The following is a 24,562-nucleotide window of genomic DNA, read 5'->3' as shown; positions in this document are numbered from 1 at the left end:
TAACTGAATCGAAACTACCATAAAATAATTATTTAATGCGGTCGATTATTTTTGTTACCCAAATAATTAAATATCGTTAATATTAATTAATAAAAATATAATTTTAGTGTTAATTTTAAGGGTTAATTACATATAAAATCATGACCTTTCCACCAAATTTCAAAAATAACATTACATTTGAAACGTGTCAATTATAGACACCACCTTTCATTTTTTTTCAATTTCATCATGGGCACATATTTTGGTGAAATTTTGCTGACTTGTACAGCCGATGGGTCTGCCACGTATCATGCCACGTCAGCAAAAATGCCACTAAAAATCGCCGAATTTATTTTTGAAAAGAAATGAAAGGTGGTGTCTATAATTGACACGTTTCAAAGGTTATGTTATTTTTGAAACTTGGCGGAAGGTCATGATTTTATATGTAATTAACCCTAATTTTAAATTGTGTATGAATTTTGAAACAATTGATACCTAACTCCTATAAAATTACAAATAGATTTTTTTAAATTTTACGAAAATAACAGTATGGATACATAGAATTCAGTTAATTTATTGGTTTGATTAATTTAAAAATTTCATATTAAAAAACGAAATGAATCGAATTAATCAAACGTTCCGTTATTTCGACTATATCCAGATACAACTCACCCCTACTCATAAGACAACTAAAGAATAACAAAAGAAGTACAGTGTATATTAGTACTAGCATGTACTACGCACCCATCATATTTAGCAAACTTAAATTCTAAAATTTATCAGTTAAGTTATATAGATAATTATATAGTGTTTCATTATGCTATTCCTGGATCAAACATGAATAATTTGATTCCAAGGACTAAGTTAATATTCAGCAGCATTTAGATTTTAAACACCGAATAGATACTAAAATGAAAAAAAAAATTGATGAATGTTTCATCGGACAACCAACTCTACATCTCTAGAGAAGGCGGAAAGGCGTTTACAGATAGATTGACGTCGTGCTTTATGTCGAGATTGCTGTCTTTCGGTAGCAATGTGCAAAAGTGGTCGCTTGATGACTAATCGCTTAAGCTTGGAAGCATGTTTCAACAAGTATACTGCAAATCTGAACTGTTGAAATGTATCGGTATATCCACCAATTTCAACATCCTCCAAATGCTCAGAAGAATAATCTCCAAGTGGGAAATTTTTGTGGTTTACATCTTTTATGCAACGAAACTGCAATAACAGCACCAGATTAAATGAATTAATGACATTTCATAAAAGCATCATATATGCCAATGTCATGCTTCAGGCACATGATATTTCATAAAATCCTCGTATCATAATGCCAATATCATGCTTAAGTTATATTATACTTAAGAATAGATCATCACTTACCGCTAAATTCAATCCTCTCAAACGAGGACATGCTCTAAGAACGGAAATCATCTTCTGTATATCAAACTTCGTTTCACACATTAGCTCAAGCTTTAAATGTAACACACTGAAGATAAGCATTCTTTTTGGCACCGGCAAGCGATTACCCTACAGGGGAGAACCAAAAGCATTACAATCAAGTGAAACTAATTTTCTATATGACAAATAAATAGATATCTATATGTATGTACACACCCAGTCAATTCCAGACCGAATGTAGATATGCTTCAGCTTGATGACATTCGATAATCGCTGAAGTCGAGAAGCAATTTGGATCATTTGTAGATAGTTGTTACCAAAATAGACCAACGTTTTCAACCTATGAGCCCCAAGGAAATCCAATCTAAGGATTGAACTATCTATACACGCAAGACGCTTAAGCTTGCGATTAGACAGTTTGATATGTTTGATTCCAGAACATTGTATGAAGTGGAGTTTCCTCAGAGCAAGTAAAGAAGCAAAGCACAACATGGCAGGAAGATCGCATTGTTTAAACGTCAGACTTCTGAGATTCGCCAAACAAAAAAACATGCTTTGCAGATCATATCGGGCTAGAGGTGAATAATCCATGACGAGAGTCTGCAAGCAACTGAATTCCCGACTTATGCTTTTTCCTATGCAGCAACCAACCAAGTGCAAATACTTCAAATTAATCTGTCTACCGCCCTCAAATATGTCTTTCTCTAACACATACTTTTCCTTTGCAGTGTTAGGAAAAGGCAGGCGACGGTGTTTCTTACAATGTAATCCAAGATACAGATTTTCAACGCCCATTTGCACTGCAAACCTAACCCATCGATTCATATCATTTGCGCGATTAGAACCAAGACAATAGCATAGCGCAAAATAGCGTATCTTTGTTCCCTTGAAGAATTCCAGAAACTGATCAACTCCTCTTACAAATCTGTTCTCATTGAAGGTACAAAAGTGTATATCATGGTCTTGATCATCGCCATCCAACATGTTAATCCGGTCAAACGTTAGATTAGGTGGGAATGCTGAAACATGCCTCCATCTATGTGATAGAACATTCGTTCTTATAGCTTCTCTCAGTGGCAATTTTGCGAGAATGTCACTAAGAATTTCGTCGGGTAAGTTACTGATAAGATCTCTTGTTGAGCTACGGTCACTTGTATCCTGTATGTGCAACAGGATTTCAAAATATAAAAGATCATGGAGGATGATAATTAATGAGTAATACTAACATGTATGCGTAAATTAAAACTATCATACCGTAAATAAGTAACCTAATTCTAGTTAAGACCTGTTTGTTTCAAATGATTTCACAATTTTTATGGAATTCACCAGATATATGTTTGGGTAAAATGAATGTTCACAATTTAAATTTCCATTTACACTCGAAATACAATATTCATTTTATTTCATATCATTTAAAATTAATTTCATATATAAAATTCGAAAAACCAAACACAAAAATTTATTTTCAAATAAAGTTTATTAAGAAATGAAATGAAATAAATTTTACACTAAAATTGATCCAAACAGGTCCTCAAATTATGTTTAGATCTTCAAAAACACTGGATGCTTAGTGTATAAATATTGGAGGAAAAAAAATCGATTCTGCGAACGAACCTTGTTCGATGAAGTGTAACAAGTTTTTGATGATTTGCGTGGACGCATTATGCCAATACACAGATTAGATTGCTTTTGAGGCAGCGAAAAAATTGAGACAGTAAAAAGTTTTATAATATTTGATACGAACTCGAATAAAACACATATATATATAGGTTTTGAGAAGTAATCCTAATAAGGAAACCTCAAAATAGGGAAAAAAAGAAGAAGAATAAAATTAAAGTCAAAGCCAATAAGCGAATCTCCTAAATTAAAGTGAATCAGAAAAGTTCCTACGATCAAAAAAAAAAAAAAGTTCCTACGATCAAAAAAAAAAAAGTTCCTAGATTAAAGCAAATTAGGAAAATTCATAAGCTGAAAAATGCATTGATCACTCGTCTTGAGTTGCTAATATCATTCTTCGACTAGGTGTCAAAATGGGTTATTAGCCAAATTAATTTCGAATTGGTACCTTAATTTTTAATTTTACGACCAGCCAGTTGATAGTCGACCATTCTACAACTGAGCTACCGAGGAACAAAATATATTTTTAAGATCATTATTGTTTTTTTTCTTTCAATTCAGGATATCCCACCATTTCAAATCCGAATTTTGTCGGAATGACGGGAAGCTGGTGCCGGACTGTCGGATTGGACGCTAATGACGAGCTTCATGCCATAAGTACAGTGATTACCAAAACCACAAATGTTCCATTTTTTGCCTGCTTGACTAAGTGTGACCATGCGCATTGGGAGGGTCCAAAATCATGTTACATTATTGCATTTCTTGAAAGCAGTAATAAGCTATAATTTTACGCAGTTTTTATAGTATTTATTCGTCAGTTTTCAGTATTTATGCGTAAAATAAGAGTTTATATAGTTAGGTTTTCATGTTTTGTAGTTTTTATAAATAAATATTAAATCTTATTATTTTTTGGATATTTACGATTGAAACAGGGTCAAATAGTCAAAATCAGAAGAATTTAAAAAACCGAAATTAAATTCAAACCTAATCGGTTTGGATTGAATCGAACCGGTCAAGAATCAAAAACTAGCAGGTCAGCCGACATTCAACCGGCCCACAACATCAGGCCGGTCAGGGGCCGGCTGAGACCTGGATATGCGCGAAAATGCGTTCGCACTGGATTAAGGCAACGAAATTCTGAAGTTAATTATCACATCAAACCTTCCATAATCAGCAGAATATTACATTCACACTCAAGAGAGTGATCTTTCTTGACTTGCACACAAAGAAGTGGGCTTTAACAATAAGATAGAAGCTCATTAAGGGAATAAGTTATGCTTTTTTGGAAACAAGACAAGTTAAAGATTGGTCCATTCAATATGATTATGGAAGAATTTGATCATTACTCTACTTTCAAAGGAAAGAAGATATTCTCAACTTGATCATGATTCAAGTTTCACATGGAAAGATGATATCTTTGGTTTGGACTCCATTTCAAGTGACTCTATAAATAGACATCATTTGTGTAGAGAAAATATATCATTCGTGTAGACTTAGGCTTAGGCACTAAAAATATTCTTTTAGTATAGATTATTTATATCTTTTATTTCCCATGTACTCAAGGTATAACTTATCCATTGTTATAATTCACATGACAATGGGTAACTAAACCTTTAGTTCGATGGTTGATATAAATGTTTATTTATATAATTGATTGGCCTTGGATATTTTGGTGATTTATCGTGTTTCGGTTATTGAACTTAATGCTTGGATTAAATTGAGAAATTGATTAATGATATATGTTTAGTTAACTAATTGAGAAATTGTTAATTAAATAGATCTAAATAATTGGAAAATTAAAGGAAAACGCCACGAGATTGGGTTGGAATTTAAGTAATCTTGAGTTTGCTTCATAATCACATTTTAGTTGGCTAATTAGTTTTTAATAACACGAGAGTGAGTTAATTATCGATTAATTAATAGGTGTTGAAATTTGGTGTTGATTAATATTCTTCATACTTGAATGTTTTTTATCAATTCATTCATTGCCCTATGTTTTAATTATTGACTCTAGAGAGCTTAGTTAAAATAGATCATTTAATCAACAACGTATGAATTAATAATACAAGAGTTAGTTAATGAATACGCGTTCTTAAGGGTTTACTTAATAAATATCATTTAATCATTTGACTAGATTCATTACACTACTAAAAGTTAAAATCTGTCGCTGACGAACTGAGTCCGTCTAAAATCCGTCGACATTTAGCGACGGAAATATCCGTCGCTAAATGGCGCACGGCCGTCACCAAACGACGCGTTTGGCGACGTGCCGCGACGCATATGTTCCGTCGCCAAATGGCGACGGACAAAATCCATCGCCAAAAGCTGTCGCCAATATGCACATAAATTATATATTAAAACTCTCAAATATAATTTAATTAAAATTAAAATTAACTTACTAAATTACCCTAAAATATAAGTTATTTAATCAATTACATAAACTATAAAATTATACAAAATTAAGCGAAACCATATGATTAAACATAATTAACATACACACCTAAACTATACTACCTAATTAAACTAATAAAAAATTCAACTACCTAATTAAATTATATTAGATTATAAAATAAAACTAAATTTACAAAAAAAATATAATCTAATAAATTAACCTAAACTATATTAAACTACCTAATTAAACTAATAAAAAATTCAACTATATAATTAAATTATACTACATTATAAAATAAAACTAAATTTACAAAAAATATAATCTAATAAATTAACCTAAACTATATTAAACTACCTAATTAAATAAACCATATTTAAATGAAACAATTGAAGAAATTTTACTTAAACTAATTAATTTACACTTAAACTAATTAATTTGACCTAAATAAACTAAAATAAATTAATTAATTTAACAATAAATTAGCGGAAATACCTTTTTAGACGGGGCAGCGGACGAAAAATGCAGACCGGAGCAGCAGCAGGTCGAGGGCGGGCAAAAACGGTCGGAGGCAGCCTAATTTAACGAAATTTAAAAAAATTAAAATCAAATAAAATCAATAAATCACATATATTAATTGATTTTAACAAATAAAAATAAAAATGAACCACTTACCTTCGGAATTTCCGGCGGTGGCAGCAAGTTGGCTTCCGGCGGTGGCAGCAAGTGGAAGTGGCTCTCGGCGGTAGCACGAACGGCGCAGACGGCGGGGGAAGAGAGGCGCAGACGGCGGGGGAAGAAAGGAGCGGATGTCGGGGGGATGAAAGGAGCGGACGGCAGGGGAAAGTAGGCGGGCGGCGGGAAAGAAGAAATTTGTAAGAATTTTTGATTTTTGGAATCTGAAACAAAAGGGGGAAGAAGAAACGTTTTGTACCATTTAGGGTCCGTTTAGCGACGGATTGTGAGAATCCGTCGCTAAACGGACCTTAAATGAAACGCAGTGTTTCATTCATTGTGGTTAGCGACAGATTTTGATAGTTCGTCGCTAACTACAAAGAATGAAACCTGCGTTTCATGATGGCTGTCAGATTTAGCGACGGATTTGAGAATCCGTCGCTAAATTTGTTAAATTTTTAGGTGCCATTCCTTCCCGCCAATTGGCGCCAATATTAGCGACGGATTTGTGTGAATCCGTCGCGAAAATGTCGTGAAATAGCGACGGAATTTCTTCGTCGCTATTTCGCCAATTACCGACAGAATTTGGATCCGTCGCCAAATTCCGTCGGTAAAAACAGACATTTTAGTAGTGTTATAACACGAGAGTGAGTAATTTGCCTATAAATTGGTTATTTGTTTATTTTTATCTGTAGTAACTTGAGAGAGAGCTATGGGTGCTTTAAAATAGTCTGAACTATAATTTTGGCAATACAACTGAGTTGTGTTGTGATCATTTTGGTCTTTGAGGCTCGAGAGAGCGGGATTCGATATTTTAAAATAACTCGATTCTTGATAATCAACAAGATATTCATTGTTCATGATTTTTTATTTTTATTCGGAATTATCAACCCTTGAACCTCTACACTTATTATTTACAAAAATTATCTTTTAAATTATTTTTATTTTATTGATTTTAATTATTTAATATATTTGTTAATTGGTCACTTTTAATTGTTTTGGTCACAAACTCTCAGACCATTTTCGTAGCTAACCGGTTAATAAAATTCTCAAAATTAATCATTAAATCCATTGTATATGTGGGATCAATATCCGTACTTCCGAATTATATTATTTGTGCGATACCATGATTTGTGATTTGCAATCAACAGGCAGCTCCGTTCACTTTTCATCACATTATGTGGTGCTTCGTAATTAAACACTGCACATAAAATTTAGTGGTTAATAAATTCATTGACGTCTTGACAAGTTGAATTTATCTAAATTTATACTCCATCCGTCCCGTAAAGATAGAAAAAGTAGCTCTTTTACTAGAATTAAAAAAGTAGTTAATTATAGATAATTTGTGATAATTTTCCTAAATTGTCCTTTTAATTTCTTGAATAATAAATTAGTGGTTCACACAACCCAAAACCAGTATATAAATATTAGCCAATAGAATTTTAAATGCATAAAAAGCATATATTGAAACTCTAAATCAATTAATGTTAATATAAGGATATTTTAATAATTTTATATTTAACTAACACTAATTTTACGGGACGGAGGGAGTATACGAGTATCTTAATATCAATTTTTTTATTCAAATCTATCTTTTCATTATATAAAGTCTCCACCATATAAAATTAAAAACTTCTTATGGTAATTGTTAGATTATATTAGTCAACAATCTTCTCCAAAATTGTTTTGATTTGTTTATATTTTTGACTCACAATAAGAGAGGCTGATTTTAGGTGATTGATTTAATGATTATTTGTTTCTATTTCTAACTCTTTATTTTCTTTATATATAAAGACCTGTACCAAGGCTTGTAATTGACAAGTTAATACAGTCTGTTGAAATATGAAAATTAGAAAACACTTGATGTGTATTTATTGTCCCGTAATGATTAGGAAGTAACCGACCATTAGGTTTATTAGGGAGGACTTTCTCATTTGGGTTTGGCCCTAAAGAGTACTACTGGTGCTGTCCGGTCGGTCGGTCGGTCGGCTGGCTTGATTCAAGCGCTATTATTATTTTTCGTAATTAAATCCCTTAATTATGTATTAATGGAAGCGTTTTTTAAAGATGAATTTACTACGTTAATTCATATTGATGTTTTATTTCATTTCTATTCTCTATAAATAGCAAAGGTCTTCCTTATTTTTAAAACAAAAAATTTTAACACGGCCATTTAAAAGAAAGAAACAGAGAATTCTTGAGCAATAGTTTGAAAGAAACAGAGAGTTGCTCAATGATATTAAACAAAGAGTGTGATATCACTGAAGTTATTTAGATAATTATATAGTGTTTCATTACGCTATTCCTAAATCAAACATGAATCATTTGATTCCAAAAACTAATTTAATATTCATCAACTTTTAGATATATAAACACCGAATAGATACTAATTAAAATGAACAAAAGAATTGATGAATGTTTCATCGGACAATCAACTCTACATCTCTAGAAAAGGCGGAAAGGCGTTTATAGATAGATTGACGTCGTTCATTATGCCGAGATTGCTGTCTTTCGGTAGCAATGTGCAAAGGCGGTCGCTGGATGACTAATCGCTTAAGCTTGGAAGCATTTTTCAACAAGTACACAGCAAATCTGAACTGTTGAAATGTATCCGCAAATCCACCAATTCCAACATCCTCCAAATGCTCAGGAAAATAATCTCCAAGTGGGAGAGTTTTGTGGTTTACATCTTTTATGCAATGAAACTGCAATAACCACCAATAGATTAAATGAATTAATGATATTTCATAAAATCATCACATATATGCTTCGACAAAAAAAATCATATATATGCCAATGTCATGCTTAATTAAGGGCCGTGATATTTCATAAAATCATCATATCATAATGCCGATATCATGCTTAAATTACATTATACTTAAGAATACATCATCACTTACCGCTAAATTCAATCCTCTCAAATGAGGACAGGCTCTAAGAACGGAAATCATCTTCTGTATGTCGAATTTCATTTTACGCATTAGCTCGAGCTTTAAATGTAACACACTACTGAAGATAAGCATCCTTTCTGGCAACGGCAAGAAATTACCCTACGGGGAGAACCAAAAGCAATACAATCAAGTGAAACTAATTTTCTTTATGACTAGTAAATATATATATCTATATGTATGTACATACCCAGTAAATTTCAGATCGAATGTGGATATTCGTCACCTTGATGACATGTTCGGATAATTGTTGAAGTCGAGAAGCAATTTGGAGCATTTGTACAGTGTTGTTACCAAAATAGATCAAGGTATTCAACACAGGAGCCCTAAGGAAATTCAATTTTAGGCCATCACAACTCATACATGCAAGACTCTTAAGCTTGTCATTAGACAGTTTGATACTTTTGATTCCGAAACATTGTATGAATTGAAGTTCCCTCAGAGCAAGTAAAGAAGCAAAGCACAACATGGCAGGAAGGTCACACTGTTTGAACGCCAGATTTCTGAGATTCGGCAAACAAGAAAACATGCTGTGCAGATCATATCGGGCTAGAGGTGAATATTCCATGACGAGAGTCTCCAAGCAACTAAATTGCCGGCTTATGCTTTTTCCTATGCAGCAACCAAGCAAGTGCAAATGCTTTACATTAATCTGTCTACTACCCTCAAATATGTCTTCCTCTAACACATACTTCTGTTTTGCGGTGTTAGGAAAAGGTAGGGGACGGTGTTTCTTACATTGTAATCCAAGATACAGATTTTCAGCACCTCTTTGCACTGCAAACCTGACCCATCGATTTATATCATTTGTGCGATTATAACCAAGACAATAGCATAGCTTAATATTGCTTATCTTTGTTCCCTTGAAGAATTCTAGAAACTTATCAACTCTTCTTATAAATCTGTTTTCATAGAAGGTATGAAAGTGTTTTTCATGGTCTTGATCATCGTCATCCAACATGTTAAACTGGTCAAACGTTAGATCAGTTGGGAATGCTGAAACATGCCTCCATCTATGTGATAGAACATTCGTTCTTACAGCTTCTCTCAGTGGCAATTTTGAGAGAATGTCACTAAGAATTTCATCGGGTAAGTTACTGATAAGATCTCTTGCTGTGTTACAGTCACTTGCATCCTGTATTTGCAACACGATTCAGAATATAGAAAATAATGGAGGACAATAATGAGTAATACTAACTCGCCTAAACGGATTTCTCCTAGAAAAGGATTACGGAAAGACATCGACCAAACTAAAGATCTTTTAAATTCATAAGTTCGTACAACTTATTGAAAATCCTCTCCTCTCCATACACTACTACCATACTCTACTCTGAGTAAATCAAAACTCGCATACCATGAACAAACAAATTGATCTTTGCCAAATACTGGGATGCTTAACTCTCTTATTTTGCAAATTATTAGAGTGGTAGCAATTCAGATTGGATAAAAATCAGTCCAGCAATGGCACTTTTTGCATAAACTATCAATGAACAGGCAGGGGTGAGCCGGAGCCAAATCGAAGTTCATAATTTGGTTCGGATATTCGGTAAAAATGGTCTGGTCCAGTTTCTATTTAGATAAATTTGGTGTTCGGTTTTTGGTCTGGTTTGGACACTTTAAAACCGAAAAAACTGAAAAAACCTAACTAAAACATAAAAAAATATATTTTTCTAAAATATATATTATCTTGGCCAAATGTCTTAAAAAGGCCAAACCTTTCATAAAATTTTCACAAAAGTCCTGACCTTTCAATTTTGTCGATTTTGGCCAAAAACAAATTATTTGGTTTCAATTGTGGCCAACTCTCAATTTGATTTCAATTTGCCTATGTGGAGCCTATGTGACGCCTATGTGGCATGCCAAATATTAAAAGTTTAGGACTTTTGTGAAACCAAATAATCCATTTTTGGTCAAAATCGACAAAATTGAAATGTCAGGACTTTCGTGAAACCAAATAATCAATTTTTGGCCAAAATCGATAAAATTGAAAGGTCAGGACTTTTGTGAAACTTTTGTGAAATGTTTGGCCTTTTTACAACATTTGGCCTATTATCTTTGTTCCTTAATTTTTGTTTATATATAAGTTAATTAATTTTATACAATATATAAATATATTAATAAACATATGAAAAGTTATTAGACACTATTATTATTTAATGCTTGTATTAATTTTAATATAAAAATAAAAATAATTGGTTTTAACCAACCGAACTGATATTTTCCAAACTTTGGTTGGTCGGTTTTGCTTGATTTCCAACCGAATCAAACCGACCGATATGGTCACCCCAAGTAATTGGATTGACATGTATTCATAAATTTGATTTATTTATACTCCGACTCACCCGTTCATTCAAATCGCAACTGGATTATAAAATTAAAACCTAATCCGCATATCCATTCTAACATTCCACAGCAGTGCATCCTTATAGGAACAATATACAAGCATTGGAGACAAAAATTGACTTTGCGTACGTACCTTGTTCGATGAAGTTGAACAAGTTTTCGATGATTTGCGGCGACGCATTATTATGCCAATAATGGACAGATTAGATTGCTTTTGAGACAGCAAATAGCTAAATATATAAGAAACCTTGAGAGAATAGAACTCTCACTGTGTAATAATATTTGATACCAATTCAAATACTAACACTTGTAGACAATAGGAAACCTCAAAATAGAAAAAACATTTAATTTTAACTTATACTTATACATAATTACACAGTGTTCCATCCGAGATCAAACTCTAATGATTTGATTCCAAAATTAATCTAATATTCAGCAGCTTTTAGATTATTAAACTCCGAATAGATGCTAAAATGAACAAACAAATTGATGAATGTTTCATCGGACAATCAACTTTACATCTCTAGAAAAAGGCGGAAAGGCATTTATAGATAGATCGACACTGTGCTTTATGTCGAGAATGCTGTTTTTTGGTATCGAATCGGAAAGGCGATCGCTGGATGACTAATTGCTTAAGCTTGGAAGCATGGTTCAACAAATACACGGCAAATCTGAACAGTTGAAATGTATCCATGAATCCACTAATTTTAACATACTCCAAATGCTCTGGAAAATAATCTCCAAGTGGAAAATCTTCTTCATTTACATCTTCTATGCAAACAAACTGCAATAACATCAATAGATTAAATGAATTAATTATATTTCATAAAATCATAATTTTATATGCCAATGTCATGCTTAAAGTACATAATAATTGATAATTAATTATCACAAACCACTAAAAAATTATATTTCACAAAATCGTCATATGTCATATGCCAATGTCATGCTTAAATCATATCATCATACTATATTATAATCTAGCTTGAGCCATTTAGAGAGAATTAACAAAAACTTGCCAAGTGGAACATTAAAATTTTAACATGTGGTTTTCTCTTTAATTATGTTCTTATTTCTTAAAGCATTTTATAATTTATAAATATTAATAATATAATAGAACTTTTCGAATTCTATAACCTATAAACATTAATAAAAATATCTTTAAATTCATTTATCATGAAAATAAATGATAATAATTATCACATTCCGTAACTTATAAACATTAATAAAAAAAACTTTAAGTCATTTATCATAAAAAAAATATATGATAATACTTTTCACATTGTATAACTGATAAACATTAATTAAAAAATATCCTCTTTAAATTTATTTATACTATATTATAATTTTGAGCCATTTAGAGAGAATGAACAAAAACATGCCAAGCGGCACATTAGAATTTTAACAAGTGGCAATTATTCATTTAACATTATAAACATTTAATTAATAGTTACTATTAATATTTTTAAGTTATAAAAATATGATAAGTTAAAACTTACAATAGTTAATTTGTTTCATTATCAATAGTTTTAAAGAGATATTATTCATTTTATTAATAGTGAAATAAATGTATTAAAAAAATCAAATTAAATAAAGTTTAAACTAACATAAGTTATAAGCATTGATATGAAAAACCCTCTTCAAATTCATTAATCATAAAAACTAACAAATTAATCTATAAATTTTATTTTAAATTATATAATTTTTGAAGATTTTTTAAAAATCTATAAACTTTCCATATTTTTAAAAAACCTCTTCAAATTCATTAATCATAAAATATAATTTATTTTAAATTAAATTAAATTATGAAATTTAAAGAGCTTTAATATAATAATAATAATACTTATAGTTATTGAATATGAAGAGTTATATTAAATCCAATCAATAAATTTAATTGTATTATTTTAATAAATTATAAAATTTTATTATATTAATAAGTTGAATAACATAAAGAATTTGTTAAAACCAATCAAGATATTTTATTATAAATATATATAATTAATAAATTTAGCTTTAAAGTATATTTTATGTTAACTCATTCAACTACTAAACTAAATAAGACTCAAAAAAAATATTTTTCATGATATAAATTTTAAAATTTTAAAAAATTAATTATTAAAAAAAAATTCAAACTATTGATTCTCCGCGCAACGCGCGGGCATCGACCTAGTTACATAATAATTCAGAATAGACTTACTGCTAATCAATACTCTCAAACGAGGACAGGCTCTAAGAATGGAAATCATTTTCCATATATCAAACTCTGTTTCGCACGTTAGCTCAAGCTTTAGTTGTAACACATTGCTGAAGATAAGCATCCTCTCTGGCACTAGAAATAAATAACCCTACACGAAGAACCAAAAGACTCACTTACAAGCAAAATTAATTTTCTATATGACAAATATAAATATATAGTATATGTTATGTATACGCATACCCAGTTAATTCTAGATCGAACATAGATACGCGTCAACTTGGTGTCATGTTGGATAATTCACAAATTTGAGAAGCAATTTGGAGAATTTGTACATGGTTGTTACTAAAATAGACCAAGTTACTCAACACTGGAGCCCCACTGAAATCCAATATAAGGCTTTTACAATCGATACATACAAGACCATCAAGCCTGGCATTAGACAATTTGATACCTTTGATTCCAGAGCATCCCATGAATCGGAGGTCCCTCAGATCAAGTAAAGAAGCAAAGCATAACATGACAGGAAGATCACATTTTACGAACATTAGAGTTCTAAGGTTCAGCAAACAAGAAAACACGCTTTGCAGATCATATAGGGCTAGAGGCGAACGATCCATGACAAGAGTTTCCAAGTAACTGAATTGCTGGCTTATGCTTTTTCCTATGCAGCAATCAACTAAGTGCAAATGCTTTACATTATTCTGTCTACCGCCCCCGAATATGTCTTTCTCTAAGACATACTTTACTTGCGCGGTCTTAGAAACATGTAGGCGCCGATGTTTCTTACATTGTAATCCAAGATACAGAGTTTCAGCACCCATTTGTACTGCAAACCTAACCCATCGATTCATATCATCGGTCACACTATGAACAAGACAATAGCATAGCTTAAAAGAGCTTATCTTTTTTCCCTTGAAGAATTCAAGAAACTGATTAATTCCTCGAACAAATATGTATACATTATCAGTACAAAAGTGTTGTTCATGATCAGTTTCCAGGCTTGATTCTCGTCGCCTTTGTGGAACATGTTAAACTGATCAAACGTAAGATCAGGTGGGAATGCTGAAACATGCTTCCATATATGTAATAGAACATTCATTCTTACAGCTTCTCTCATTGTCAACTTTCAGAGAATGAGACCAAGAATTTCGTCGGGTAAGTCACTCATAAGATCGCTTGTTGTGCTACGCTTACGTGTATCCCATATGAAAGGAGTTCTCCTACAAGAGAGCTACGGAAAGACGTCAGCGAAAATAAAGATCTCTCAGACTCATAACACTTGTTAATAATAGATGGATTTTGCGTACGTACCTTGTTTGATGAAGTTGAACAAGGATTTGATGATTTGCATCGAGGCATTATGACAATACACAGATTAGATAGCTTTTGAGGCGAAAATAACTCAAATAGAACACTTATTTATATGTTCGGAAGTAATCCTGATCAAAACAGGAAACCTCAAACAATAGGGAAAAAGAAATAAAACTAAATTCATAAGCTGAAAAGTACTTGGCTGATTTAGTGGTGGAATGCCTTCCATTGGAGATGTGTTAAGAGGTAGTTATTTCGGATAATCCTGACGTAAACAGTAAAACTATGATTGGCAGGGTTTCTCCAGAAATCAACAGCTTTAGCAATGTTGAAAACAGTGTTTCTGTTGCGCCATTTGAAGCATCAAGTAATAGCATCCATGAGTTTCAATGAGTAGTTAAGTGTTTTCGCAGTCAGAAGGCCGACAACCATTGAAAATTGCATGTTTGATATGAGTTGCATTCCTCAGATCACAGCAAGATGAATTGCTCACTCGAGTTGCTAATTTCATCCTTCCATTAAGGTGTCAAAACAGGTTGTTAATCAAAATGGTACAAATCGTTACATCTTAATTCAAATCGGTATCTTAATTTTAATTTATGTCTTTTAAGACCATTACTTTTATTTTTGCTTCAATTTATGATTTCCCACCATTTCAGATCAAAATTGGGCACTCACTAATGGGTCTATGCATCTGCACTGGTCGGAATTGATCGAAGATGTATTTTTTATATAAAAAAATTGATTCTTAGCTATGCTCTAGTTGGTACAAAAAATAAAATTAGGATTCCTTGCTTACAGTTGGTTTTTACACTAATTTCTACAACACCACTATAAGTTGTATCATGTCAACTCAAGTCATACACTGATCTAAACAACTATAAAATTAAAGGTCTCGTAAACATACAAATTAAAAGTACGAACCGATTTAAAATGATGTATAAAGGTTTAATACTATTTTGACTATAATCGCGTAAAAACAGCTACCTTGAATTGTTTGTAACTAGAAGAATATTAATCGAATATAATTCATCTTAGACAAATGGAATCTTACTGCGATGATTATGAACCAATATTGCAAACATGAATCTGAAAAAATAAGCTGCACTATGCAAAGCAAATGACATGTAAGGCAGTTATATGATGTTCCACCTTTATTGAAAGTAAAACAGATTTTATATATTAACAGAAATACAACATCTCCAAAATGGAGTATGAACAAATCCCTCTCATAACAACGACAACAAAATAATAGGCGCGACACTTACACCCTTTGCTTGAAATCAGCTTATTGTCCATCCATTGCCGAGTAAATTGCTTCTCAGAAAGTTCTAGAAACTTGCAGCCAACATTAGCCGCCACTAATGGGAGGTATGATCGCCAACTCGTCTCTTTCTCTAACAATTGCCGACTCTGTCGTGTACTCTTCATTTAGAGCTAGAACTATGCAGTTACGGATCTCTTTCAAACCGGGGAACCTTGCAACTAGCTTATTCAAACAATCACCAGCAGTACTACCAGATGCCACCTCCAGTGGCATCTCTGCTAAGCCGGTTAGATCCCGTGCTCTAGCAAAGAACAAGACTTTTACCTTAATAGAAGAATCCTTGCTTTCCGCAGGCATAGTGTCGACATTTTCAGTCTTCTTATCAATTGCATCCATAATTTATCAAGGAGTGAGGAGAATGGAACACGTATCTGCATCAATAACAGTCTTGATAGAGTTACAGGAATTTAATTTGGAGCGAAACAGAACAGCAGAAAAGGGAGAGTGGAGAAACTTATGCCAAAACTTAAGTGCATAAAAACTGAAACAAAAATTGGTAGTGACATTTTCTAACACATATTTATAGCATAATAAGGACACAATGATATCAAATGATTGTAATAACCAAAGTGCACAAAATTGTCATAATCCAAAATTGTTACTTCTCTAATCTTCTCCTATAACCACTTCATCTACGTCACTGATGATCTCCCTGCACACTACAAAATCCTCCGGTTCCAATGATTCCATGATGCGCCAGTTTCTGTTTACTGTTACGGTTAAATACGGACTTATCAAGTTGTTTTTTGTTATGCTCATACCAGGAGAAACTAGTCACCATTACAAGATATTCCATTCCGTCGAGATTCTAAAGTATATTTGCTCATACACCTTGCATTTCCACTGCAGATCAAAATAGGAAAATCTAGCTACAACACTCCCAAGGAACTAAAACAAGAAAGCTCAAATTACATCATCAAACCGCCACAAGAAGCAAATCAATTCCAGCAAATTCCTATTAATTTATAAAATAAGCTGCATTACATCATCAAACCATCACACAATTATTTTAGCATCAACCTCAGATAATGAAAATTCCTATTAGCTACCAAAATTCACAGGACCAAAGTTCAAAACTATATACTATATTAAATCTTCTAATGACTAGGGAGACCTAAATTAAGAGAGAATAATAAATTCATGAGCAGTAATCAGTTAAAATGTAAGTAAGTATTCCATTATAAAATTACCCATTCTCTAATTCAATCAAGTAAAGTAAATTAGAGAGAAAAGGAGAGGAGAGAAATACCAAAAATTAATAACTGAGAGAAAGGAGATTGTGAAGCTTCTTTTTTCAACACCAAAAAGTAGCTATGAAATTGAATATCAAGCTTCATATGTTTGTTGAGTTGGCGGATCATGGTCCAACTGGGCCCAATTACTCAGAACAATTGTCAAGTCCAATATGTCTTTTTTCTTTTTGAAAATAAAAAATATTTTTATTTAAATAATTCTTCCACCATTTAATTCTAAAATAAAGATGAGTTGAATTTTCTCTAATAATTATCCCTTCAAAGCTGAAAAAAATATTATTTTAGGGGTATTTCTAAAGAAATTATTCTCACCGTATTGCTTTTTGTACAAATGCATTTTTGAGGTTTTGATTTTGGATTTCACGGCAGCCTCCAATAATAATTACGAGCTAATATTAAAAAGAAAAAATTGTTTTTCGTGTCTTAATCAATGTTGGTCGAAAGTAAAAAACAACTATTGAAAGTTAAAATGTTTTATAGTACAAAATCCTAGAGACCAATTTGATTTAGTGTTTTACATTTTAACTAGGCATATAGTATTGAAACAAGAAAACAGTATTGATATAATAATCATCAAAGGGACAAAGGTACTTATAAAACAGAAGACAATAATAAATCTCGCAATTAAATTGGAAAATACAATGATCACACGGCAAATAAAATAGCAATACATGAGAAAAAATTCTTATGCAAATGCATCCTTTCAAAGGAATAATAATAATAATACATTTTTCAATTAAATTAAAAAATACATGATCACACAATAAATGAAGCAGCACTACATGAGAAAAATACTTACGTATCATATAAAATTATAAACCAAATCTTTTTATAGTATAACACTATAGTGTGATTAAACTTACCTATTAATGGAAAACCACATTAATTAATAATCATTTTGTTTAAAATTAATGTGGCTTTTATTGTTTCATAATTTTAATTTAATCACACTATTCTTCACACTATAAATAGACGGTTACCTCTATGCGATGAATTTAAGTTATATAAGCATTTTTTATAGTTGAGATATCGATGGTCTGGGTGATTCAATAAACAGTCAAGAAAAGCTTCATGCCATACTCGCAGTGTTTTCCTACACCACATATGTACCATTTTCTTCCCGGAGTTGCAAGAACTATAATATCATTTCCGGTGGTCAATGCTTCAGTTGCCGGCGGCCTAATGCAGCTTTCGAAGCCAGTTCCATTCACCCGGTATACATTGTGAGCTCCAGGGGTATACTTGAACACTACATAATGATTAAACTTTAGTAAATATATTATATAACTAGCTAGTCGCTTATTTATATCATACTAACAATTTCATAATTGAATATATATTTTGTGGTGAAAGATCTGAAATTCAATTTGAGTCATACATAACAATTATTTTAAAATGACTAAAGAAGAAGGATAAAAAGGAAATTTAATGAAAAATTACTTTAAAAATAAAAATTGAACATTTAAAATGGGACGTCTACAAATGAAAAATAAAACTTTTAAAATTGGACTTGTGGAGTACTACATAGTAAGTTTTTGGTGAGCTCAAAAAATACTCGACATGATATAAACTTGAATTTCGACTCGAAACGAAGTTAGTTAATTTTAATATTTTCAATACTCAACTTGACTCGGTTCGATTATACCCTCTAGAGAGGACTTCACTATTAATTGAAATAAGTTTCGACTTTTCAAGATTTGAGAAGTCGAATTGAGATCAAATTCAAGTGTATTTCGACTCGATTACACACGGATTTTTGAGAAAATTAACAAACTAAAATAAAAAGCAAATGGCACTAAAAATTAAATGTAACCAATTAATGAAAATGCAAGAGATGAGAAAAAACTGTTAAAAATTTATACCAAGCTTGTCGCCAACTCGAAAGTGCTTGTCCTTAGCCCAAGCTTGATAATCAAATCCAAGTGTCCATCGAGCTTCATCTCCAACTATAAATTCTTTGCCATAAGTGAGAGGAGCAGGTGCAGGACTAGGAGCTGGAGTTGGTGCATTGTAAAGAGGTAGCACATTGATAAACAATTTCATCCCATACTCACAATGCTTCCCTACACCACACATGTACCATTTTCTCCCTGGAGTTGCCAACAGAATCGTATCGTTTCCGGTGGCCAATGCCTCGGTAATCGCTGGCCTAATGCAGCTCTGGAAGCCAGTTCCGTTCACTCGAAACACGTTGTGAGCTCCGGTTGGATACTTGAAAACTATACGTGACAATATCATTTTAAAATATAATAATCAGAATTATTAAAAAAAATCTATTAATTTGTAACTATCAAATCTATGACGAAATTATCAACATAAAATTTTGTGATGATTTCTAATAGAAATATCGTATCAGACATTTTCTGTCACAAAGTCTCAAAAGACTGTCATAAATTTAATTACAATTCTGTCATAAATTTGCAATGAATATTTTGTATACTAGAAAAATAAACATTTTTAATTTAGCATTTGATATATCTAATTAAGAAATAATTATCTACGTACCAAGCTTGTCTCCAACGTGAAATTTCTTTCCGTAAGCCCAAGCCTGGTAGTCGAATTGGAGTCTCCATCCCGCTTCATCACCAACGATGTGTTCTTTACCCCAAGCCGTGATCGATGGAACAATGGCGGCCATCGAAAGGGCGAAAACAAATAAAAAAAGATGTGAAGCCATCGAATTAATTAGATAGCTCAAGAAATTAAAGAAATTTAATTGAGTAGATGTGATGACTTGAGGAAATTGTATGGATATTTATAGGGTTTTTATTAGGATTCTTTAAGTGCAAGTAATAGTATAACATAAGAGTGGTTAGCCGAGCGGCATACATAGCCGAATAGAGAATCCAATACTGAGTCATATTTGCTATAAAATTAACATAATTTCTTGACCATTTCAAAAGATTTTTAGTCTTTTCATAAGCTTAATCTTGAAATTTAATAAATGGGTCACAAAATGTTAGATTCTGCTACCATTAAATATATAATCAATTAATAAGAAAGTATTTTAATTCAATTTAAAATTATTAGTAGTAATTACATATGAAATGGATAATTTTTTTTAAAAAAAAAAATTGATTCTTCTGGTCAGATATATGTCCATATGTTGAGCTATGATGTGGGCGTTCGTACAGATGTTCATGAAGAATGTGTCAACATATATAATTTATGGATAAGTAAATAGCATAGTTAATTTTAATTTTGTTTTGTTTTTTGTAGTTGATTATTTTGTAAAAGTAAAAGACGAATATCTGTCTGAACCGGCACAGCAAGCTCTCCGATTCTTATAGGAGAGGGTGTAAATGAACCGAGTCGAACCAAGATCGGTTCATGTTCAGCTCATTTAGCAATAAGGTGTTCATGTTCGGTTCATGTTCATCCGAGCTTTGAACGGAGATGTTCATATTCGGTTGTTTAGATTTTATAGTGTTCATGCTTGACTCGTGTTCAGTTTGTGTTCGTTCGTTTAATTGCTAAATGAATAAACTTGTGAACAAGCTCACAAACACGCTCGATAAATATCAAATGAATCCGTTCGATATTTATAAAAATAGACCTACTGTTGTTTTAGGTATCCTTTTGGTAAAATATATACAAACAAAGGGTCAACGCGCCCCCTAAACTTGTGACATGGGTTCATCTAGCCCAATTTATACTTTTTTGAGCAACTAACCCCAAAACTCTTCATTTTTAGGTCAAATAACCCATAATTTATATTTTTATTCAAAACAATAAATTTAGGATAATTATATCGCAACAATTAGAGAAGTATCTAATTACTTTTTTGCATCCCTCACATCCGATCTGTATTTTACGCGTTTTAAAAATACAATTATGGGGTTATTTGACCTAAAATTGAAGAGTTTTGGGGTTAGTTGCTCAAAAAAGTATAAATTAGATTAGATGACCCCGTGTTATAAGTTTAGGGGGCGCGTTGACCCTTTGTTCAAATATATACTAAGCCAAACTCCAACACTAAATTTGAAGGAGAAATTTTAAAAATGGTTTATAACCAGTCATAATTTTTATAATTATTTTTTATTTTCATTTATTTTTATACTTTATTTTTTTTATATATTTATTTTTAAAAAGTTCACTTTTTACACTTTATATCAGAGATTTGTTAGAAATATAGAGTAGATATATCAATATTTGCACCAATAAGTTGTTATTCAAATTGTATAAGCGTCATATAGCAAACTGCAATACTACTAGGTCGTGAATTCAATTATCCTCACAAGCGTTTTTCGCTCTTCAAATATCAAAAAACAAAATATTGTACTTTTGAGGTGTTTGGTATATATTAGCGATAGGTAAAGATAAAAGCATAAAAAAAAAAATTATTTTTTAGGTAGAGATGAAAAGTCCACATTATGTCCGATTTATATAAATCCGACTATTGAGTAGAAAATGGAATATATTTTTTACTTCGAACTTGGTCTTATGTTAATCTCCTCAAATTCTGATCATAATAGAAGTTAAAAATATGAAAAACAATCCTAAAATTTTAATCTTTTTTTTTCTAGATGAAATGTTAGATTTTGATGAGCTATCAGCAGTGAGACTAAGAAGTTAAATTTTAACACAAGATTTTCTAAGGACTATGTTAAATTCGAAACTCCCTTCCTGTAAATAAATAAAATTGAAATTTTAAATAAAATTTGAAAGCAGTAATTTTGATGACAAGATTGGCAAATTGCATTTATGATTCTAAATAAATGGAATTATTAGATCCTGAGATCAACTAATTATAAGACTCGATCGCTAAATAACTGAAAACTTCAAGCATATTAGTATCTTTTATTGTTGAGTACATGAAAAAAAAAACTTATAGCTAATTTTCTAGAGAAATTTTGATGTTTTATTTTAATTTATTCCCAAAAAATAAAACTTCTTGTCCAAGTCACAGCTGCATTCATCACCACCTGAAAAAGTTCAAAAATCGCGTCTCCTTGTCGGCACTGGCACCGGTAGAAGGCGAAGGAGCGATGGTTGGGGCCGGAAAAAATGGGAGTTGAGAATTCACAACATTTATTGCAAGTTTCTGGCCACCATTTTCACAATGTTTAGCTACTCCACAAATGTACCATTTTTTTCCTGGTGCTGCTAGGGCAATTGTGTCATTTCCACTTGTTAGCGCCTGCTCTATTGGCGGAATAATACAGTTCTGAAACCCAGTTCCGTTCACTCTGAACACGTTGTGGAATCCAACTGGGTATTTAAACACTACAAAAAAAAAACCAATTTAGATTTTGATCAGTTTAATTGTTTGTTGAATATTAAGTGTGATGGAAATCCCACATTGGAAAGATATGAGTAGAATGTGGAATATATAAGTGGGATGGACTACCTAACCCATTACCTTAGGGTTTTGGGTTTAATGTGGTGTCCGGCCCACGGTTATATGCTTCACATTCTGGGCCTCATGAATGTATTCTCCCATACATTGCGCTCAACTTGGACCAACAATTGGTATCAGAGCCCGGTTCGGCTGGGTGGAACTTGGTGACTCCGGGTAGCCATCCCGAAAGGGTTGGAGTCTAGTTCCGAGGTAAGTTGAGCGATCTAATGTGGAAGGGTATCACACTTAAGGGGGAGATTGTTGAATATTAAGTGTGATGGAAATCCCACATTGGAAAGATATGAGTAGAATGTGGAATATATAAGTGGGATGGACTACCTAACCCATTACCTTAGGGTTTTGGGTTTAATGTGGTGTCCGGCCCACGGTTATATGCTTCACATTCTGGGCCTCATGAATGTATTCTCCCATACATTGCGCTCAACTTGGACCAACATTGTTCAACTGAGATTTCCTTAAATGTGTCATTAAACTACTTATTCATTCATCAATTAAATAACAGTTTCAACTCAATTCACCTAAATAATTAACTTTCATCTATTAACTTATATAAAATCAAGTCTGGCTCATAATTTAGATTTATGGGATATTAAACTCAATAAGTCACTGAATTATTCCAATATTACAGAAAGGGTACTAAATTTGAAATCGTTAAAATATAATCACTAAGTTATCGAATCATTTCTCAGAAAGGTCACCGTCTTAAAAGAAGATCATTAAATTTATCGCAAATTACAAAACGGGTACTGAGTTATAATTTTGTTAAAATATGATACTGAATTATACGCCTTTTTGTAATTATGGCATGCCACGTAGGATAAAGCGCAAAATGTTTAGTGCGTTTAGCCTCGAGTGATATCCCGTGAAATAATTTAATAACATAGTGATCATTTTTTAACGATCTGAAACTTAGTACCCTTTCTGTAATATTGGAATAACTCAGTGACATATGGAGATTAATATCCTAGATTTATGCAAGCTCAAGTTTTTTTTATCTACATTAAATTTTATTTAAAAAATAAGAAAACCGAACTCACACATTCAAAAAGCCCGAGTTTAATATAGGGCAGAATTGGAAATGCGCTTGATAATAGAATAAGTGTTACGGTTCAAACGGGGCAGATTTGACAGATTCTTGGCTTAGTAAACAACTCTTATAATAAATTTAAAAGAAGATTTTAAGAAACATATATTATGTTGTAAGAATTCATTGATAAGCTAAATTAACTTATACTATCTGACTATACTTAAAATGCATGCTTATTCAAAACTAAAAAAGAAAATATATTAGTTATGCATGATTAATTATAGAAAAGAGTGATAGAAATGTTTTAATTTTACCAAGTTTATCTCCAACTTGAAAGTTCTTTCCTTGAGCCCAAGTTTGATAATCAAAATTGAAAGTCCAGCCTGATTCATCTCCAACAATGTACTCTCTTCCCAAAGTTGTGATAGGAACAAGGGCAGCAATAAGCATAAAGATCATAAAATTGCCATGAGAACCCATCCTGAGTTAAAACAAAATATATCTAGAAAATGGTTTTAATGGTATAAAGATTAGAATTGCTTGCTTTCTAGTTGATTTATGAACAATATACCTTGACATACCTTTTTATAGAGCTTTAGAGAATAGGAGACGATGTCAATTGAGTTTGGTTAATGATTTTGATTAATTCGGTTAGTTCGCTTAATTTGATTCGGCCCATAGATATTTTGGTGCAATATCGGTTAGGAATTATAAAAACTCGATTAACCAAATT

The 24,562-nt window shown here is 32.0% G+C and overlaps 6 protein-coding genes across 6 annotated transcripts; all 6 read right to left on the bottom strand.

Annotated features, from left to right (window-relative positions):
• Positions 1 to 809: 809 nt before the first annotated feature.
• Positions 810 to 3,093, bottom strand: LOC126681384 (putative F-box protein At1g49610). The gene is made up of 4 exons (XM_050376927.2): positions 2,995 to 3,093; positions 1,597 to 2,538; positions 1,363 to 1,509; positions 810 to 1,200 (listed from the first exon to the last, which is right to left on the bottom strand). The coding sequence occupies exons 1-4, from the start codon at positions 3,040 to 3,042 to the stop codon at positions 916 to 918; spliced, it is 1,422 nt and encodes a 473-aa protein (XP_050232884.1). The 5' UTR covers positions 3,043 to 3,093; the 3' UTR covers positions 810 to 915.
• A 5,305-nt stretch (positions 3,094 to 8,398) lies between these two features.
• On the bottom strand, positions 8,399 to 12,063 carry LOC126681379 (putative F-box protein At1g49610). Its single transcript, XM_050376921.2, has 4 exons — positions 11,486 to 12,063; positions 9,200 to 10,144; positions 8,962 to 9,111; positions 8,399 to 8,766 (listed from the first exon to the last, which is right to left on the bottom strand). Exons 1-4 carry the CDS (start codon positions 11,531 to 11,533, stop codon positions 8,482 to 8,484), a joined length of 1,428 nt encoding a protein of 475 aa, XP_050232878.1. The 5' UTR covers positions 11,534 to 12,063; the 3' UTR covers positions 8,399 to 8,481.
• A 1,508-nt stretch (positions 12,064 to 13,571) lies between these two features.
• On the bottom strand, positions 13,572 to 16,159 carry LOC126681393 (uncharacterized). Its single transcript, XM_056104460.1, has 8 exons — positions 16,129 to 16,159; positions 15,915 to 16,012; positions 15,335 to 15,372; positions 15,083 to 15,203; positions 14,861 to 14,932; positions 14,744 to 14,769; positions 13,790 to 14,563; positions 13,572 to 13,697 (listed from the first exon to the last, which is right to left on the bottom strand). The coding sequence occupies exons 1-7, from the start codon at positions 16,157 to 16,159 to the stop codon at positions 13,822 to 13,824; spliced, it is 1,128 nt and encodes a 375-aa protein (XP_055960435.1). The 3' UTR covers positions 13,572 to 13,697; positions 13,790 to 13,821.
• Positions 15,951 to 17,544, bottom strand: LOC126669795 (molybdopterin synthase sulfur carrier subunit). Its single transcript, XM_050363358.2, has 2 exons — positions 17,437 to 17,544; positions 15,951 to 16,558 (listed from the first exon to the last, which is right to left on the bottom strand). Exon 2 carries the CDS (start codon positions 16,521 to 16,523, stop codon positions 16,212 to 16,214), a length of 312 nt encoding a protein of 103 aa, XP_050219315.1. The 5' UTR covers positions 16,524 to 16,558; positions 17,437 to 17,544; the 3' UTR covers positions 15,951 to 16,211.
• Positions 17,545 to 18,359: 815 nt separating this feature from the next.
• LOC126665059 (blue copper protein 1b-like) lies at positions 18,360 to 20,146 on the bottom strand. The gene is made up of 3 exons (XM_050357742.2): positions 19,946 to 20,146; positions 19,303 to 19,659; positions 18,360 to 18,689 (listed from the first exon to the last, which is right to left on the bottom strand). The coding sequence occupies exons 1-3, from the start codon at positions 20,115 to 20,117 to the stop codon at positions 18,487 to 18,489; spliced, it is 732 nt and encodes a 243-aa protein (XP_050213699.2). The 5' UTR covers positions 20,118 to 20,146; the 3' UTR covers positions 18,360 to 18,486.
• A 2,212-nt stretch (positions 20,147 to 22,358) lies between these two features.
• LOC130015043 (blue copper protein-like) lies at positions 22,359 to 24,309 on the bottom strand. Its single transcript, XM_056104455.1, has 2 exons — positions 24,144 to 24,309; positions 22,359 to 22,666 (listed from the first exon to the last, which is right to left on the bottom strand). Exons 1-2 carry the CDS (start codon positions 24,307 to 24,309, stop codon positions 22,359 to 22,361), a joined length of 474 nt encoding a protein of 157 aa, XP_055960430.1.
• Positions 24,310 to 24,562: the final 253 nt, after the last annotated feature.

This window comes from Mercurialis annua, linkage group LG1-X, assembly GCF_937616625.2.
Source record: "Mercurialis annua linkage group LG1-X, ddMerAnnu1.2, whole genome shotgun sequence".
NCBI classification, from domain to species: Eukaryota; Viridiplantae; Streptophyta; class Magnoliopsida; order Malpighiales; family Euphorbiaceae; genus Mercurialis; species Mercurialis annua.
This window is presented reverse-complemented; position numbering and strand designations above follow the sequence as displayed.

Bases quoted from the DNA above. Each gene is read 5' to 3' on its own strand.
- LOC126681384 (XM_050376927.2), bottom strand. From the start codon at position 3,042: ATGCGTCCACGCAAATCATCAAAAACTTGTTACACTTCATCGAACAAG. The intron at 2,539-2,994 runs GTTCGTTCGCAG...TTGCACATACAG, and splicing joins GTTACACTTCATCGAACAAG to GATACAAGTGACCGTAGCTC. The intron at 1,201-1,362 runs GTAAGTGATGAT...CTGTTATTGCAG, and splicing joins TGAGAGGATTGAATTTAGCG to TTTCGTTGCATAAAAGATGT.
- LOC126681379 (XM_050376921.2), bottom strand. From the start codon at position 11,533: ATGCGTCGCCGCAAATCATCGAAAACTTGTTCAACTTCATCGAACAAG. The intron at 10,145-11,485 runs GTACGTACGCAA...TTGCAAATACAG, and splicing joins GTTCAACTTCATCGAACAAG to GATGCAAGTGACTGTAACAC. The intron at 8,767-8,961 runs GTAAGTGATGAT...TGGTTATTGCAG, and splicing joins TGAGAGGATTGAATTTAGCG to TTTCATTGCATAAAAGATGT.
- LOC126681393 (XM_056104460.1), bottom strand. From the start codon at position 16,159: ATGGACAATAAGCTGATTTCAAGCAAAGGGT. The intron at 15,373-15,914 runs GTAAGATTCCAT...CCTTAATGGAAG, and splicing joins ATTGGTTCATAATCATCGCA to GATGAAATTAGCAACTCGAG. The intron at 14,770-14,860 runs GTACGTACGCAA...GCTCTCTTGTAG, and splicing joins GTTCAACTTCATCAAACAAG to GAGAACTCCTTTCATATGGG.
- LOC126669795 (XM_050363358.2), bottom strand. From the start codon at position 16,523: ATGGATGCAATTGATAAGAAGACTGAAAATGTCGACACTATGCCTGCG.
- LOC126665059 (XM_050357742.2), bottom strand. From the start codon at position 20,117: ATGGCTTCACATCTTTTTTTATTTGTTTTCGCCCTTTCGATGGCCGCC. The intron at 19,660-19,945 runs GTACGTAGATAA...TGTCACGTATAG, and splicing joins TCACGTTGGAGACAAGCTTG to TTTTCAAGTATCCAACCGGA. The intron at 18,690-19,302 runs GTATAAATTTTT...ATCATTATGTAG, and splicing joins TCGAGTTGGCGACAAGCTTG to TGTTCAAGTATACCCCTGGA.
- LOC130015043 (XM_056104455.1), bottom strand. From the start codon at position 24,309: ATGGGTTCTCATGGCAATTTTATGATCTTTATGCTTATTGCTGCCCTT. The intron at 22,667-24,143 runs GTAAAATTAAAA...TTTTTTTTGTAG, and splicing joins TCAAGTTGGAGATAAACTTG to TGTTTAAATACCCAGTTGGA.